The 15973-nt window shown below is 41.9% G+C and overlaps 1 protein-coding gene across 2 annotated transcripts; it reads left to right on the top strand.

Moving 5' to 3' along the window:
• Positions 1 to 3756: 3756 nt before the first annotated feature.
• Positions 3757 to 15666, top strand: FLVCR1 (FLVCR choline and heme transporter 1). Of its 2 annotated transcripts, none has more exons than XM_031595661.2 (10): positions 3757 to 4489; positions 6126 to 6270; positions 6799 to 6939; positions 7246 to 7313; positions 7538 to 7641; positions 8818 to 8928; positions 9228 to 9333; positions 9548 to 9659; positions 10304 to 10371; positions 11821 to 15666. In XM_031595661.2, the coding sequence occupies exons 1-10, from the start codon at positions 3905 to 3907 to the stop codon at positions 11884 to 11886; spliced, it is 1506 nt and encodes a 501-aa protein (XP_031451521.1). In that variant the 5' UTR covers positions 3757 to 3904; the 3' UTR covers positions 11887 to 15666. The 2 variants fall into 2 exon arrangements, with proteins under 2 accessions (XP_031451521.1, XP_089991187.1); XM_090135061.1 differs by lacking the exon at positions 11821 to 15666 and adding an exon at positions 10708 to 11814.
• Positions 15667 to 15973: the final 307 nt, after the last annotated feature.

Below are 15973 nucleotides of genomic sequence, written 5' to 3'. Positions count from 1 at the left end.
GCAGGCGAATGTTGCTGGAATGAGGACTGCATAGGAGGAAGAGGATGTTTACATTTTCCCTGTATTCTCTTAACAGCTTTCAATGAAGAAATTTAAACATGCAACTCTTAGACCACTTTATTTCAAGTCCAGCTTACCGAGGTTTGTTTAATATCTTGCTAAAGTAGTTCATTTCCAGCTCAGTTGGAACTTCAGATCTTTTGTTCTGAAATCACTTTCTTAAGCTTCTGTTAGATTATTATTATTATTACTATTATTATTTTTGTCTAAAGACAAGTACACAGTGCATTTCTTCAGTGGAGATTGTCCCTGCACTGAGATCAGTGTAACCGGGAGTTGAGTGCTTTATAAAATAACATTTAAATTCTTGACAGTAAAGACTGGCACGGTTTGAAACATTATAAACAGAAAATCCTGGAAATCTGAATTGTGTGCCAGGTGCAACAAATAATTCCAGTTTTATTTTTGAAGAAGAGTTGGTGTTTTGGCAACATTCTACAGAGCCAGTCCCAGTGAAATGTTCATTTCAGATTCTTACCCTTAGGCTTATGTTTCACCAAGGTACACACCTGTGAATTTCTAGGTGGAGGGCTTAGATGCTGTTGTGAGGTTTGGAAGAAGAATGTGACTAGGAGTGTTAGGAAGCTAATTACACCTTGAAAGCAGCACTATATAGCTGACTTTCCTTTATTTTGTTATATGCTCTGAACTGAAATAAAAAGGCACCTTCTGAATGATGTTTCATCCAAAGATGGCATTATCTGAAAGATAAGACTAAAGTTTGGAAATAGTTATGAAAATACATCACTTTTTCAATTGACAATATATTACAGTAACAGGATCAGATTTTGGATGAGAGGCTAGATTGAAAAAGGCTAGCAGCAGTTCTAAGCTAAATTTGTCCTGCAAACCTTGACACCAGTCTTCTGTTTTTTGCTTCATAAATTATCCATGAAACATAGAACTCCAAGGATGCACATTTTAAGTGAGCTCCTCCAATGGCCCTGCTTCTCATGCAAACAGATGTAAATCAGAAGTAGTAGTTGTGAAGCCTATGAAACACAGTGTAAAAAGTTAGGATGCAAGTATCAAAGATTTTTCCTAGTGCTGTTAATTTGTTCTGCCTTTTCCTTTCCTGTTTAGAAAGGTACTTCTGGAGATAAAGCACATAAAATTGCATTGGCTTTACCACATCAAACTCAGCCTGGTTTTACTTTACTAACGTCAGTGTAGCTGTGGCAGTGGCAGTGATATACTTAACTTCAAGTTGATGAGTTATAAACAAACTTACTTTCTTCTGGAAAAAATCCACTTTGCTTATGGGGGCTAACTTTCATCCAGGTGCTCATTCTACTGCCAGGCGTAGGATCTTCTCTAAAGTCTCCTGATGACCTCCACTGCTTTGAGGGCAACATATCCTCTGAGGTGCAAGCCAGGCTGTGCCTCTTCTCCCCTCATACCAAGCATCTGCACAGCCTTGTTATGTCCTTTGCAACCAGGTGCTTTTTTCACTGCCTTAGACATCATTTTGAGAAAGGTGTTCAGTTATTTCTTCTGCGTGAGATTCCTGAGTAGAAAGCAAACAAAGCTTTGTTGTTGTGATGCAAAGAGAATGCTGTCTGTTTGCTGTGAAAGTGAAAGCTCAGACGCATCTCTAGAAAGGGTTGAACTTGAACCTTACTCAGAGCATATCCACCAGCACTAACTCTGCCTGCTGCACAGTCAGTAGTGTAACACTAGGAAAAAGAAGAATGAGAGAAGAACAAAGATCATTTCCTATGTCTGTAGGGGTAAATGTTATCGTTGGATGGACTGCAAGCTCATCTAAAATACAATGGAAAAAAAAAAAGTTAAATGAAATCAGATCACTGTTTACACCTTCTTTGGAAAGAACAAGAACTATACCTATATTCCCAAAAAATTGTGGTCCTTTCCTCAGCTGCAAGGCCTACTACAGAGTGAAATTCTCCTATGAATGAGCTGGAGGGGTAGGAGAGCTCCCAGCTCATCCTAAATACTGAACAGTGACTATCCCAGGCCAACCCTGTGCTAAGCATTGCTCTAGAAGTTGAGCAGTGTAGATGGCCGGACTCCAGTGACCACAAACAGATACTGTTGGAAGTATCAAGATGTGGCCTCAGCACATTTAATGACATGTTGCATTGACACACCTAAAGTGAAAGCAGACTCTTCTGTTGCTTTGATGTCTAAGAAAAAGAGGAACCAAAACAAAGTCCTATTTTTAACAAAGCTGTGCTTCTGGAGCAAGTAGCACTTAAACTCTGAAATCAGCCAGAATAAATGAATTTACCCAGCACCTGATCTGATACAAGGAAAGTACAGCTAGATCAGGCTTTTTCTTGGAATGAATGAAGGAGACAAAGACGGCCTGAATGTGATATAGATAACTTAATTGCAAAAAAAAGCAGTTTGCTTATCTGTGATCTGTGAATTCGAGACTCACTTCCTGTAGTCTCTAAAAATCCACAGTACCTGCAGTCATCACTACTGTGTCTTAGCTAAGTGCTCAGGGAAAGCAAATATAGCCAAGGTAGAATTCTGAAGAATGTGTTCATAGTATTATTCATGCTCTAAATTAGATCAGGAACTGTGGCTTAAATAGATCACCTGATGTTAAGTAAAATACCGAATCATAATTAGCGAGGAAAATTAAGGCTGGTGGCTAAGCCATCTACCACTCATACACAAATCTGATTAGGCTCAAACATATGCACCAACAATTGGCAGTATGCTATTTGCTGAGCACACGCAAAATGATTTCCCACAGCAGCCAGTAACAAACTTAAATATTTTGGTATTTTCCTAATGCTCTTTGGAGAACAATCCGTTTTTATAACGGCACATTGTCCAGAGCAGCAGTATTATAAATCACAGTGGGGTTGCCAGGTACCACTCCTACACAAACGCATACCGGGCAAAGTTTTAGGGAGTATCACTTAGTGAGGTGACAAGTGACGGCCTACACGTGAGCCACACAGCCTGATTTCTGGGGGGTACGTCACATCGGACTGGAGAGGTTGGGTGGAAACAAGGAATGCTTTGACTACAGTACTTGATACAGTGAAAGACCAGGGTAGGGGCGCGTTCCCTAGCGCCAGTCCTGGGCACCCTTTGCCTCCAGTCAGGCCTCCATCTTTGCCCCCTGCATCGTAACCCATCAGCGCCTTTCTTCCCACCGCAGCTGCAAAGAGACAAACCTACGGCCTGAGGGGAGCAGTGGCTGTTTCCTTGGAGCTGCCTGCGGCGGGGCAGCAGCGGATGCAGCCTGCAGTGTAGCTGAAGGGGGGGCTGCCGCACACAGGGTGCGTAAGCTGAGAAAGAGCTTATGGGAATGAGATTATGCTGCTGCTCCTTCGGGGGCGTTGTGGGGATTATTTACATCGTTCCTGTCTCCATATGCTTCCCCATCGTCTGCACTGAAACACTTCCGAGGTTCAGACTAAAAGACTGTAAATACACAACACGAGGGCAGCCTGTCGGCAAGCAACACCACTCAGAATGCGACTCGGCACCAGGAATAAACAAGGACTGTTCTGTCCAGAAAGACGGCGGGCATCGGTACAGAAACAGCACCTTCCCGCCGCGCTCTGGCAGCCCGCAGCCTGCGCCGGAGCAGCTAGCGGGGAACGCCCTCAGCGCCGCCACGCCCTCAGCGCCGCCGCGACCCCAGCCCCGCCGCCCGCGGCTGGAGGCAGCCGCGCCCGGCTCCGGCAGCACCGCCTCCCGCCCCGCCCCGGCCTCGCCTGGGCTTCGATTGCCCGCGCCGGCCGCCCGAGGTTGCTTTCCGCCCGGCGGCGGAGCGCTGACTTGGCGGGACGGTGAGCGCCGGCGGAGCCGGGCTGAGGCCGCCGCTGCCGGGAAGCTGGGCGGGGAGACGGCCGAGATGGTGGAGGACGGCAGCGAGGAAGAGGAGGCGGAGGGAGAGAGAGGGGAGATGCTGGGAGCTCCGCAGCACAACGGCTTCCTCCCCGGCAAGGAAGCGGAGAACGGCGGCCCCAGAGGATGCGCGGCGGGCGGCGGGCGGGCGGAGACGCGGCTGTCGCGGCGGCGGCTGGCGGTGCTGGCCGTGTTCAGCTGCTACTCGCTGGTGAACGCTTTCCAGTGGATCCAGTACAGCATCCTCAGCAACGTCTTCGTCCACTTCTACGGCGTGTCCTTCACGGAGATAGACTGGCTCTCCATGGTGTACATGGTGGCCTACGTGCCGCTCATCCTGCCCGCCTCCTGGCTGCTGGACGCGCGCGGCCTGCGCCTCACGGCGCTGCTGGGCGCGGGGCTCAACGCGCTGGGCGCGTGGCTCAAGTGCGCCAGCCTGGCGCCCGGCCGCTACGCGCTCACCATGGCGGCGCAGGCCGTGTGCGCCGTCGCGCAGGTCTTCATCCTGGGGCTGCCCTCCCGCATCGCCTCCGTCTGGTTCGGCCCCGCCGAGGTCTCCACCGCCTGCTCCGTGGCCGTGCTGGGCAACCAGGTGAGGGACTCGCGCCGGCTTCGGGGAGGTGGGCTGAGGCGGTGCTGGGCGACGTGAAGTGCCGTGAGTCACGGGGGAATTAAGGTTGGAAAGACCTCCGAGGTCACCCTGGCCGACCCCGGCCCGTCGCCGCTTTGCCCGCTGACCGCGTCCCTCAGCGCCGCATCTCCGCGTTTCCTGAACACCTCCGTGGACGGTGCCTCCACGCGTCCCTGGGCAGCCTGTGCCACTGCCTCACCGCAATTTCTGAGGAGTTACGTTCCCTGATAGGCGGTGTGAGGTGATGGTGGTGTGAGGCGGTGGCATGAGGTGGCGGTGTAACTGAGTCGGATCTCCCCGCGTCCCCTGCTGGTTTATCGGAGCTGGACCGGGCATCTCTGGAAGCGCAGGTGGAGATGAGGTGCTGCTCCTTGTCCTTCCCCACATCACCTTATTCTCAGCCCCGTCCCTGCTCATCTGTGGCAGCAAAATGGTGAAACTCCCAGCAAGGTCACTGGTGCTGGCTGAGGTCATAGGTGTGGTTTCGTTAAGATAATAGAGGTTGTGTTTTCTGTCGCGTGAGTCTGATGATTTATGACTGTGCACTTTGGATTATTGGTAATATTTCGGTTAAGGTTCTTGCTATAATCTACTTCTCTATTAACAGCTGTTTTATTGCTTTCCCACAGCAATTAATTCTGTGCCTTTTTGCCATCCAGAATCAGGTTTAAGTTTTCTTTGTCAGCTCCATCTCTGCAGTTCAGATGCTCACCAGTCCTCCCAATGACAAGGAGCTGCCGGGGCCTCAGTTTGGCAGTGCAGTGGCCAAGGCTTCCCCAGCTAGTGCAGAAACTGGCTGTGGGGCTGTGCTTCGCTCTGATGCTGGTGAAGGAGAGGAACAGCAGTGCAGGGATTGTCCCAGATCACACACGGTATCTGTTGAGGTGCTGTTTACTTCAGCTGAAACATATATCTCTGAGAGTGCGGCTGTTTGCCTGTCAAGGGTTGTTTTGAGCACCAAGTTTTCAAAAATAGTTTCACAGTTGGGTATAACAGGTTCTTTCTTGATCCTTCTGACCATAATTCTGTACTGCAGTTCTCTGTATGAAGAAGGTTTTTTTTTTTTAAAAAAAAAAAAGGTGGCACAGGATGATTGTGGGTATTACATAGCACTGCTCTGATGGCAAATAAAAGTCCTACACATTAGGAAAAAGCATAACAGTGTACTCTGTGTTTATGAACTTTGTATACTGAAGGGTGACAATAAAAAGAAATGAGTTCTTCAGGTGAAAACTGAATACTGCTTAAATCTGATGGCCTGAGAGAGGAGCAGGGAAAGACTTGCAAGGCGAATGCACAAAGGCTGCTTTGAGAGCCTACTGGCACACCTCTGGTGTGACTGCTCTCTGAGTTGTGAATTTGCCGTCCTGACAGTCATTGACATATTATTCATTTTAACCTGAAATAGATGCAGGGGTTTTTTTTTAAGTCTGAGAATTTGTTCTTGCACTTAAGAATACAGCCTAGTTTTATATGAGTGGCAGAGGCAAGTTGCAGAGTAATTTAAGGCTGTTGTTTCTTGACATTTTTTAATGCTTTACACATATACCCAAAATGTCAGGAAAATGATTTTTTGTTTCTTTTCTTGCTTTTACAGCTTGGCACTGCCATTGGCTTTTTGTTGCCACCTGTCCTGGTTCCAAATACCCCTGATGATATTGATCTAATGGCACATAATATAAGCATAATGTTCTATGGAACAGCAATAGTATCCACACTTTTGTTCTTCTTAACAGGAGTTGGTAAGTGTTCTGTTCTTACAGTGTGAAAGTACTGTGGCCATAGGGAGTGTTTATGCTATTGTACTTCAGGCATTTGACTTAGCCCACAGGACTCTAGTTTACCTCTTCTCAGGTTACTTGTGCTCACTGTCTGTGGTATCAGGGCTAGGAGACAAATGTTACTGTGTGTCATGCTTCACGTGGAGCAGCCTCTCTCAGTTTTTTGCTAGAACCCATGGGGACGCTATGATATTATGGAAATTCTTTCTGTTATTCTTACAATTTAGATGTGAAGGTTGCATGTGAAGTTGCATACGAAGTCAGACTAACTATATGCTGGCAGCAGTGAGATGTGAACAAGTTAATTAACACATCTATTCTGGCTGTGTCTTGTTTCTTGCATGAGGAAAATCTAGAATATATATTTGGAAGTATTAAAAAAAGACAAATTAATCTTGTTAAATGTATTGAACTAGAAGACTTCATGTTTCTAGAAAGAAACAGGCAATGACTCTCATAAAGACAGATGAAAATCTTTTTTTTCCCTAGTGTTTGAAGAGAAGCCCAAATACCCTCCCAGTCACTCTCAAGCACTCCTGCAAGCTATGCCTCCTGAGGATTACTCCTACAAGCAGTCAATTATTAATTTGATCAAAAATGTCCCATTTGTACTTCTGCTGATCAGCTATGGTAAGTGGTTCTGTCTGGCTGTTGTCTGGCAGGGCAGTTCCAATGTGTGCCAGAAGCATGGTGAGGTTAATTATTGTGCTTTCTTTGGTTGAGGGAGGAATGTCAAACTACTACATATTCAGCAGCTTATACTGGAAAACCCTGCAGTATTCAAAATGCCACTTATAGGTCTGGAGAAGAGATGTCGCATGGTAGATGAAAGGTATTCCTCTGGTTTGAGTCTTAGATGTCAAAAGATTAACTGTGTGGTAGCAGATCTGTGTGGCTAGATGTGGGGTGACTGAAGCTCTTCTTTTGCTGTTGCAGGAATTATGACTGGAACATTTTATTCTGTTTCCACATTACTGAACCAGATGATAGTAACTCATTATGAGGTAAGTATTGTTTTGTTTTTGTTTTTTTAATTTTATATTTGCAGAGGTGATGGTGTTTATTACTTAGATTTGGTTTCCTTTGTACCCTCCCATACAGTTTCTTGCATCATACAGCTGTGGGAGTCATAGGAATGTTTGTTTGCCTTATGACTGCCAAGAGGTCTGAACTTGCCTCTGAGTGGAAACAAGTTATTAATGAGCACCATATAAATATTTGTTGAAAGGGAGAAGAAGTGAACGCTGGGAGAATTGGCTTGACACTGGTGGTGGCAGGAATGGTGGGTTCGATTATTTGTGGTTTGTGGCTGGATTACACTAAAACGTACAAGTAAGTGTGGGTAGGCATGTATGGGGCTAAGGGTAGGAGTCTGGTGCAATTATGTTTGAAAAATACTGCAAGTGTGGAGGTGAGCTGATGATAAAATGCAGCACGTTCCTGATCTTCGAGCAGCCTTGATGAAGACGAGTTTCAGAGGCTTCAGCAGAAGTCTGACACTCTTACTGGTTCTTGACAAAATGAAATGAGATAGGGTGTGCTGTGGAGAATGCAAAGACATGAAGGAGTTTTTCATCTACTCCTGTCTCTGCAGGGAAAGTCATGCTATCAAAAAAAGTATTGTGTGTCCTACGTGTAGTGGCCAGAAGGAACCCAGTAGTTTCCTTATCTGTGGAAAGCATAAAGGCTCAAAACTTACCCTCTCTTGTTGTGTGAAGCATCCAGTTGAGGGATTCCCAGTTCTTGTACTACTCCTGGACCTGTTAAGAAGCACAACACTGGTTTTCATTCAGGGGATGACCATGCAGCAGAACTCTGTTTTGGTGTAAGAGCTCTTGGGTCCATCGCCTGTGTTGTGGTGCCCCCCCAGGAGTGGGCAGTGCTCCAGAGTGCTGCTGGCAGCAGAGGAGTTCTCCCTTGGTGATTCTCACGTGTGAGCACTGTAGAAACCTATAGGATGCTAGTGCTGTAGATTGTTTCTCCATGCCTTTTGCTGTATAAATGAGTGGTGCATGCTTTAATGTTTTGGATTACATCCCTCATTACAGATTTAAAATGTTTTATTTTTCTGACTTGCTTCTTAGACTGTTTTTTTTTTTTTTTTAAATCACTAATATTGATTTGGCTGCTGCTGTTTTGATCTTTATATAATGTATTGTGCTGCAGAATGGCCAAGAGGTGCAGCACAGAACTGAAGGAGAACTTCAGTTAGTCTTGAGGTAATGGTTTCCTGTACAATTATTTGTTCTTTGAGAGTCTGAATAGTTCTCTTGGCCTTGAATGAAGCAGCTGTGTAACTAAGGCAATAAGGAGCTGGGGTATGAATGTCTTCTCACTAAAATGCATTATATGGTTAAGTTAGAGTTACAGAAGCTAATTTCATTATTATAGAAAGTCAGTTGTTAGCAAGAGAGTAAATAATGTTTATATTACTCTTCTGTACTTCAACAATGTGCTATGACCTTATGTTTAAATTGTTAATATGTTTTTATTGTTGTTGCGTTGCAGGCAAACTACTTTGATTGTTTACATTCTCTCCTTCATTGGGATGGTGGTATTCACCTTCACGCTGGACCTCGGATACCTTATAGTGGTGTTTGTGACTGGAGGAGTGCTTGGGTGAGTGATGAAAGGAGGCTAAAAGGCTGATTGCAGTTCTGCTCAGAGACAGTATTTGACTGTTTTAACTTAGTGTTTCTACTGTGTGTTCTGTCACCGTGCTCTCAACCTATGTCTATGTAGCTAATAGATGTGGTTTATTTAGCAGGCAAAGCAAGTGTTTAATCATATTAGATCTTGAAAACAAACAGTTCAGAGTAGCAGATAATTCAGAGTACCAGGTGTTGATGCTTGATTTTTATAGCCCCAGTCACAGATGAAAGCCATATCCATCATTTTCTTGTTTTCTTCTTCAACAGATTCTTCATGACCGGCTATCTCCCACTCGGGTTTGAATTTGCAGTGGAAATTACATATCCAGAATCTGAAGGCACTTCCTCAGGACTCCTCAATGCATCAGCACAGGTTATGTCACTTTATTTATCCAAGTGGTGTAAAGTTCAGGAAGGCTGCTCTGCTAGAGTCTAAGTTCTTCCTTAGATTTGGCTGCTGATCTCCGTTGTGTTGTTGTAGTCCTTTTAAAATGTGTGTTTTTTAAATTATTATTTGGTTCAGTACGATGTGGTCTGAAGTTGATGACTCTTTTTGATGTGGTACTGATGAAGTGATTTGTTTGTAGATATTTGGAATTGTCTTTACGCTTGTTCAAGGAAAGCTTACAACAGACTACAGTCCTCGTGCAGGAAACCTCTTTCTTTGTGCTTGGCTGTTTGTGGGCATTATCTTAACAGGTAATTAAGCAGAAATGTAAGTAATGGTTTATTTTAAATAGAAAAACGTAGAGTTGAGATGTTTCAAACACATAGAATGTATGTGTATTAGTATGTGACTTTCTTTCCGGGCTGAGGACCAAAATGACTAGTAAGTGCAGGGTATGTTTTGTTTAAGTTTTACATACTTGCTGTGTCCACACGCTTTGTTTTAAGGATGATGTTGCTAATAGGTGAACAACCAGTCACCACCCATTTCTTGAGCCTTGTCCTGAATTTGTGGCAGATGCTTGCCTTCAAAGTAGGTTAGTGAATATAAGCAAATTGATAAATGCAGACAGTTTGCAGTTTTTCAAATGTTAAGAAATGTTGATTTTTATGTGATGTGATTTAGACATGCCAGCATTTGGAAGCATGCTGGAAGTGACAAAACCACCAAGCTTTGCTTTAGGTACTCATAGTTTAAAAGCTTTTATTGTCATTTTTTGGCATGTGACTTGTGAGGAGCAAGTTCCAGTTGTCACCACTTCAAATTACAAGAATCAGTGATGTATTTTCAGTCAGTGCTGAAAGCAGCTTCTTAGTGCTTGCACATGCCCATGAAATGCATGTCATTACAAAACTGGAAATCAACTTTCTCTTTTTCTTTTTTTTTTTTCCCCCAGCCTTAATAAAATCAGATCTGCGAAGACATAATGTGAATTCAGGGATTATGAATATGGATGTTAAAGCTGTAAGTGGTGACTCTTTTACACTGATTATATTACTACACTTGAATGGCTGGCTTCTACTGAATTAATATTAACAGAAAAGAGTGATTGACAAAAACTTGCTGTGTGACTGTTTCTGTGCTGCTTTGTAAGGGTGGAGCTGTGTGGGATGCTACCATCAGATAATGTTTCTCTCCTTAGCTTCCATGACAAATCTCTGCTCTCAGATTTTCCTGAATTGTGTGTGGCTAGTATTCATCTCTTATTTTATTTCTTGAGTCTAGGATTTATTTATTTTTCCATGTTTGTAAGTAGTTCTGTAAATTGTGAAGCCTTTTTTTTTTTGCATATTGCTTTAGGAGGTCATGCTATAGATGACACATTTTATTTTAAATACCTGCCATCCCTGTAGGTGAAGTCGATGTCCAATGAACTGAAGTCATGCTGCATTTTTTATTCTGTGTTTTCATGAAGAGCCAGGTTATTCTTCTGCTGAGCACCCTATTGAGTTATGGGAGAATGAGCACTGTGCTTCCTGCTGTTTACGAGGTTCCAAGACCGTGGTTCAGCAGCTTTTACAACTTAAAATAGTCACAAGTTGAATTAAAACCAACACCTGAAACTTCTTTCAGTGCTGTTATTTTCTTGACCCTTTTGATTCAGTTAAGGAAAACAGCTTTCTGAAGTCAGATTTTTAAGGTCCTTCATATACCTTTTTGTATTATAAAGGTGTCTAGCATAAACAACAGCTTCTGGTCATCTGCAAGCAGCTTGAACACTTAAGGTTCAGAAACTTGCAAGTCAATGCCACACAAGCAGACGTTTTTACCTGAAACCTGTGTGGCTGTGTTTGCACAGTATGACAGTCTGTGTGTTTATCAGCTTTGGTTAGGGTTGTCACAGAGATGCACGTGATGACTTGTACGTAGCAGTTCCTTGACTGTTCCACTTTCCCTCCTTACCTTGTTAATTAGCTAGATTGTCAAACAACTTCATTAATATTAACCCCAATAGTACGAAAGCGTAGAGTTCTCACCCCAGCATTATCATAGATGAGAGCTGCCTGTGTTAATAAATGTAGAACAGCTTCCTGTGTAAATAAAGATAAAATACACCCGATTCTAAACCTTGATTAAGATTCTCCCATATTTAAACCTGATGGAGGAAAAAAAAAAGGAAGTTAATCTCCACATGATAAATATCTATGTGCAGTAAATGCATATTTTAGAGTTAAACTAAGGAAACTCAATTCTATGGATGTTTTTTGTTCTTTTTATTTTTTTTTTAATCAAAAAGAGAAGGGAAAATAGAGTGTTCTGTAAATGTCTTTTCTAGTTGATAAACAACATGAACTATTTGGTCTAACATACTATTGTAGTCTAACTCAATAGTTACCCAAGAGTACTGAGATTGAAAGTGGCTTTGTCTGTATTACAGCTTAATTCTTGATTACTGCTTTCTTCTTCCCACAGGTACCAGTTGACAATCCAGTAGAACGTGAAACTTGTACTGCATTAAAAATTCAGTCAGATTTGTAAACCTGAAAGAAGATGGCTTAGAAACGCACAATTTTGGTTGAATGCTGAACAAAATTAGTGTAATCACTGGATTTATGTGTATGAGTAGTAAAATGTGTTTGCTGATTTTGGTTACAGTTGTGTGGTGGGAGCTAGGAAGATGCTGACTTCATTTTGCCTGAGATATAAACGATAGGACTTTGTATGGAATATTTATTGGAACAGATTACGAGTTTTGCTGTTTCGTTAATGAATCACAGAATCGTGGGGGTTGGAAGGGACTTCTGGGGATCATCAAGTCCAACCCCAAATGCTCTCCATTTTGGGAAGAAGTGTACATTCCAAATGTGTAGTACCAAAATGTGTGTTTGGAATCCTGAGGTACAATCATGATCAGAAGTATCTTCTCCCCAGGAAATCGAAAATTAATTAATTACTTGTGCAGTCCTTTCTAGTGCTTTTACCAAGTCAGAGTAGGTAGCTGCATGACTGGAGGGTATTCATACTTTTTTTAATGTCTCTGATGTAAGACAGTATTTCTTTCTGGGAAACTGTCTATAGCACAATTCTGAAAATGAGATAACTGCAATTATGCGTGTTGAGTTTCTTTTGCCTTGAAACTTCTTGGTAGATAGTGGAAGATGAAAGAAAATGCTTTTTTTGTAAGTTCATCAAGCATTTCTGGGGAGATTTAAAGAATTTCTTACTAGGTATGTTGAAGAAAATACATTTCTTATTAAATAGAAAGAAAAGAAGAAGAAAGATCATTGATTTATCTGTCTATCTATGGTGAAGTATTCACAGGCAATGAAATATGATTGCACAGGTTGCCTCCTGAATATTTTGAGTGCTTTCTCAGTTCAAATGAGAGGAACACGTGTTTACAAAGAGATGGTGCCTTTACAAAGTAAAGAAAATCCTTGTCTCATCTTGAGTTTGACCAGTGCTGCTGAAGACATTCCATTTTGCTTGTTAAACCTCCTGAATATTTGTGGAGTATCAGAAAATGTGTTCTACCTGTTGTATTGTTTTTTTCCCCTCCCTTTATTTCTCTGTGTTACGTTGTATCATTTGTCTCCTGTAAAATTTTTGTGTTCACTGTATAACTTAGCGGTAAATAATGTCTTGTTCCTCACAGTTAAAAGCTCTAAGGGTGACTGAAAGGAAAATAGTGATGTTTCTCTTTGTCTGATGAAATACTTGCTGTTTAAATAATGAGTCTTAGCTACTAAGTACGCTGCTTTGCTTTTGTATTATAATTGTTTGTATTATTATTTCTCACTGCAGTGCTACTGATATTATTCTTCACCTTGTGTACTATCTACCCAGCTAGAGAACTGACATCCCTACAGTAATGCTGAGGCTCTTCTACTGAAAAGTCCAGCCAGAGTTAGCAGCATTGAGGCTTTAGCAGCCTTTCAGGTGAGCCTGCAGTTTCAGTGCCATCAGTGATGCAGTCTCTGTGTTCCTACAGCTGTAGTGCCATCCAGCAGGTTGAATCCTGCTTGAAGTTTTCTTGTGGGTTACAGATTGATATGAGGAACTTTGCAACTCCCAAGATAGTCTTTCAAGGTGTTAAGTATAATAAAATGCTTTTCTTTTGCCTTGTTTCTCTGTAGATTTTGAGATTTTTTTTATATATAAAAAAGAACCTGTATAGGTAGCTTTCTTAACTTAGCCTCTAAGCTTTGCTCTTAATTTAGTGTTTTGTATGATAAATGCTTCAGATATGAGTAGGCTGAGTGGCACTGTACGTATCTGAAGAAGCCTGGCATATCTGAACATTTGTCTTTCCAAAACAAGTCCATACCTCTGCCAGACCCAGCACTACAGAGAAAGTGGGCATGCTTATGGCTCCTGGAGAGGCAAGCTCTATGAGAGGAGTCCTCTGCGAGACAGCTGAAAGGAGATGTTCAAATGGCAGGCAAGAGGATAGGAGTGGAAGTAGAGGTTCCTTATTTATCTCAGTTCTTACATGAAACAACTAACTGATACCAGCTACCCCATTCAGGTATGTACACATTTTCAGCCTGAGTGAGCAAAGTGAAAGTTCCTTCCTTTTCTTTCTGTGTTATTTTTGCCTTTAGAGGAGTGATGATACTATGAATTATATATATATAAATATAAATATAAAACTCTTCCACAGAATACAAATATACAGAATACTGTGTTCAGAGACTGTGTTTGCTATGCGCTTTCCCTTTTGAAAGCAAAAATTTAGGACCTTCTGTTTTGGGGGATGTGCTTTCAGATAGAGTGCCCAGTACTCTACTGTGCCCAGTAGAGTCTTTGGCAGCATCCAGAATACTTTCTACATGTCTGCTAAACACTCTAAAGTTGAGCTCTTAATTTATTTTGGAAATTCCTTTCCCTACTAGATTCCAATTTGTTTAGTTGTTTTCAGTTGATTATTGAAAACTGTTCCAGCCCTACTGGCTCCTTGTGTTTTTCATCTTCTGCCAAATTACTTGGCTGCCCTCTGAAATTGTCCAAACAAGATTTTTGGCATGCTAAAAAAACCTGCAGGGTTCCTGAAAAAAAAATATTCCTAATAATGAAGACTTAATTACATCCTGGACTTAATGCAGATCAGAAGGAACTTGAAAGTCGGAAACCTGTGAGTATGTATTTATTTGAAAGCTATTTCTAGGCAAGGACTAAGTATAGAAATAAAAGGCTAAGTGGCAAAATGAGGAACAAATAAACCAATAGTCTTCTCATCTTTTCACAAAAAAAAAAAAAAAAAGAAAAAGGTTCTAGGTTGTGGCAGAAACAGGTTTGGAGTAGTTGGGGCTTTATTTTTTTGCTTTGTGTTTGTTTGTTTTTAAATAATATCAGTCAAATGTGTCTGGAATTGAAAATAATGCCTCTGAGTTTATGAGCTATTGTGGCTCAGCTCTCTTCCAGCAGAGGTTAAGAATCAAAATTGCTTAAAGAGTAATCAGTCCAGGAATGGGATTGTGTGTGTGCCAACTGTGACAGAACAGAATCAGAAACCATGTGAGGAGAGCCACCCCAATCCCATGCATTAATTTGTGTTTTAAGTATGATCTTCTACGTATCACGGAAGCGTGTGATTATTGTTACCAACTTATGTTTCCTACTGGAAAAAAATGCTTTTGAAAAAGCTTTGGACTAACGTCTGTGTGTATGACTAAGTGAAATTGGGTTAAGCCATGAGTATGTATCACTCTCATTTTCCATTCCGTGAACTCAATAGTTTGTGAATGGGAATGCGGTGTTGGTTTTTGTCTTGCTGTACTTGTAACACTTTCTGAAGCATTAGAGACTACAAACGGTTCATAGCCCACAAGCTAAGCTGTTGTATCCATGTTTTATCCCCCATACACACAACATGCTGCCTGAAATCTGTGAAGAGAAGTTGTTAATACACGGAATAGAATGGAATAAGCAAAAATATGCTTAAGAGAAATGCATTTTCTTGTAAGACCTGTGTTATATACTGCTTGTCTTTGTTCTCTTGGAGATTGTGAAGATTTTTGCTGTAATTTTTGTTATTGTCCCATTCTTTGTTTCAAAATAAAGTTAAAAAAAAAAAACCTATGAATATTCTCTGAATGCAGTATTGTACATATGTATATATGTGGGTGAAATCATTCTTTACCATTACATGTCACCTATAAAGCTTACAGCATACAACTTGATTGTAGCAAAGCTGCTGGTACAGCTGATGTATTAGATTCGTTTTGCCCCCCTCAAAAGCTGTCATTTAATGTAGGAAAACTAAGCTTTATATGTGAATTTTTTACTGTGCACTTAATAAACATGCATGCATTCATATACAGACTGGATGTTTTCACATTACCCAAGCATTATACACAAGACTATTGGCTTACAGTGAAATCTTGTCAGTGTATGAAATTGAAGTATTAGCACCGATAGCTGAGTTGCTGAGTTGCACTATTCTAATGTAGTGGTTTCTCCTTTGGTTTGAAGGAGGTCTATGGAGAAGTATGGCTGAGACCTGAAGCTGTGCATAAAGTCAGCTCCTCCAGGGTAGTGCAATATTAATTATTTTATTTTCAAATGATTAGTATTGATTCCCAGGACATGAGCTGGGGGCCAAGCAAGTCTGAAGGATACAGCT

This window comes from Phasianus colchicus, chromosome 2 (genome assembly GCF_987193195.1).
Source record: "Phasianus colchicus chromosome 2, bPhaCol1.hap1.1, whole genome shotgun sequence".
Lineage (NCBI taxonomy): Eukaryota > Metazoa > Chordata > Aves > Galliformes > Phasianidae > Phasianus > Phasianus colchicus.
Note: the sequence above shows the minus strand (reverse complement) of the source record. Positions and strands in the feature narration are given on the sequence as shown.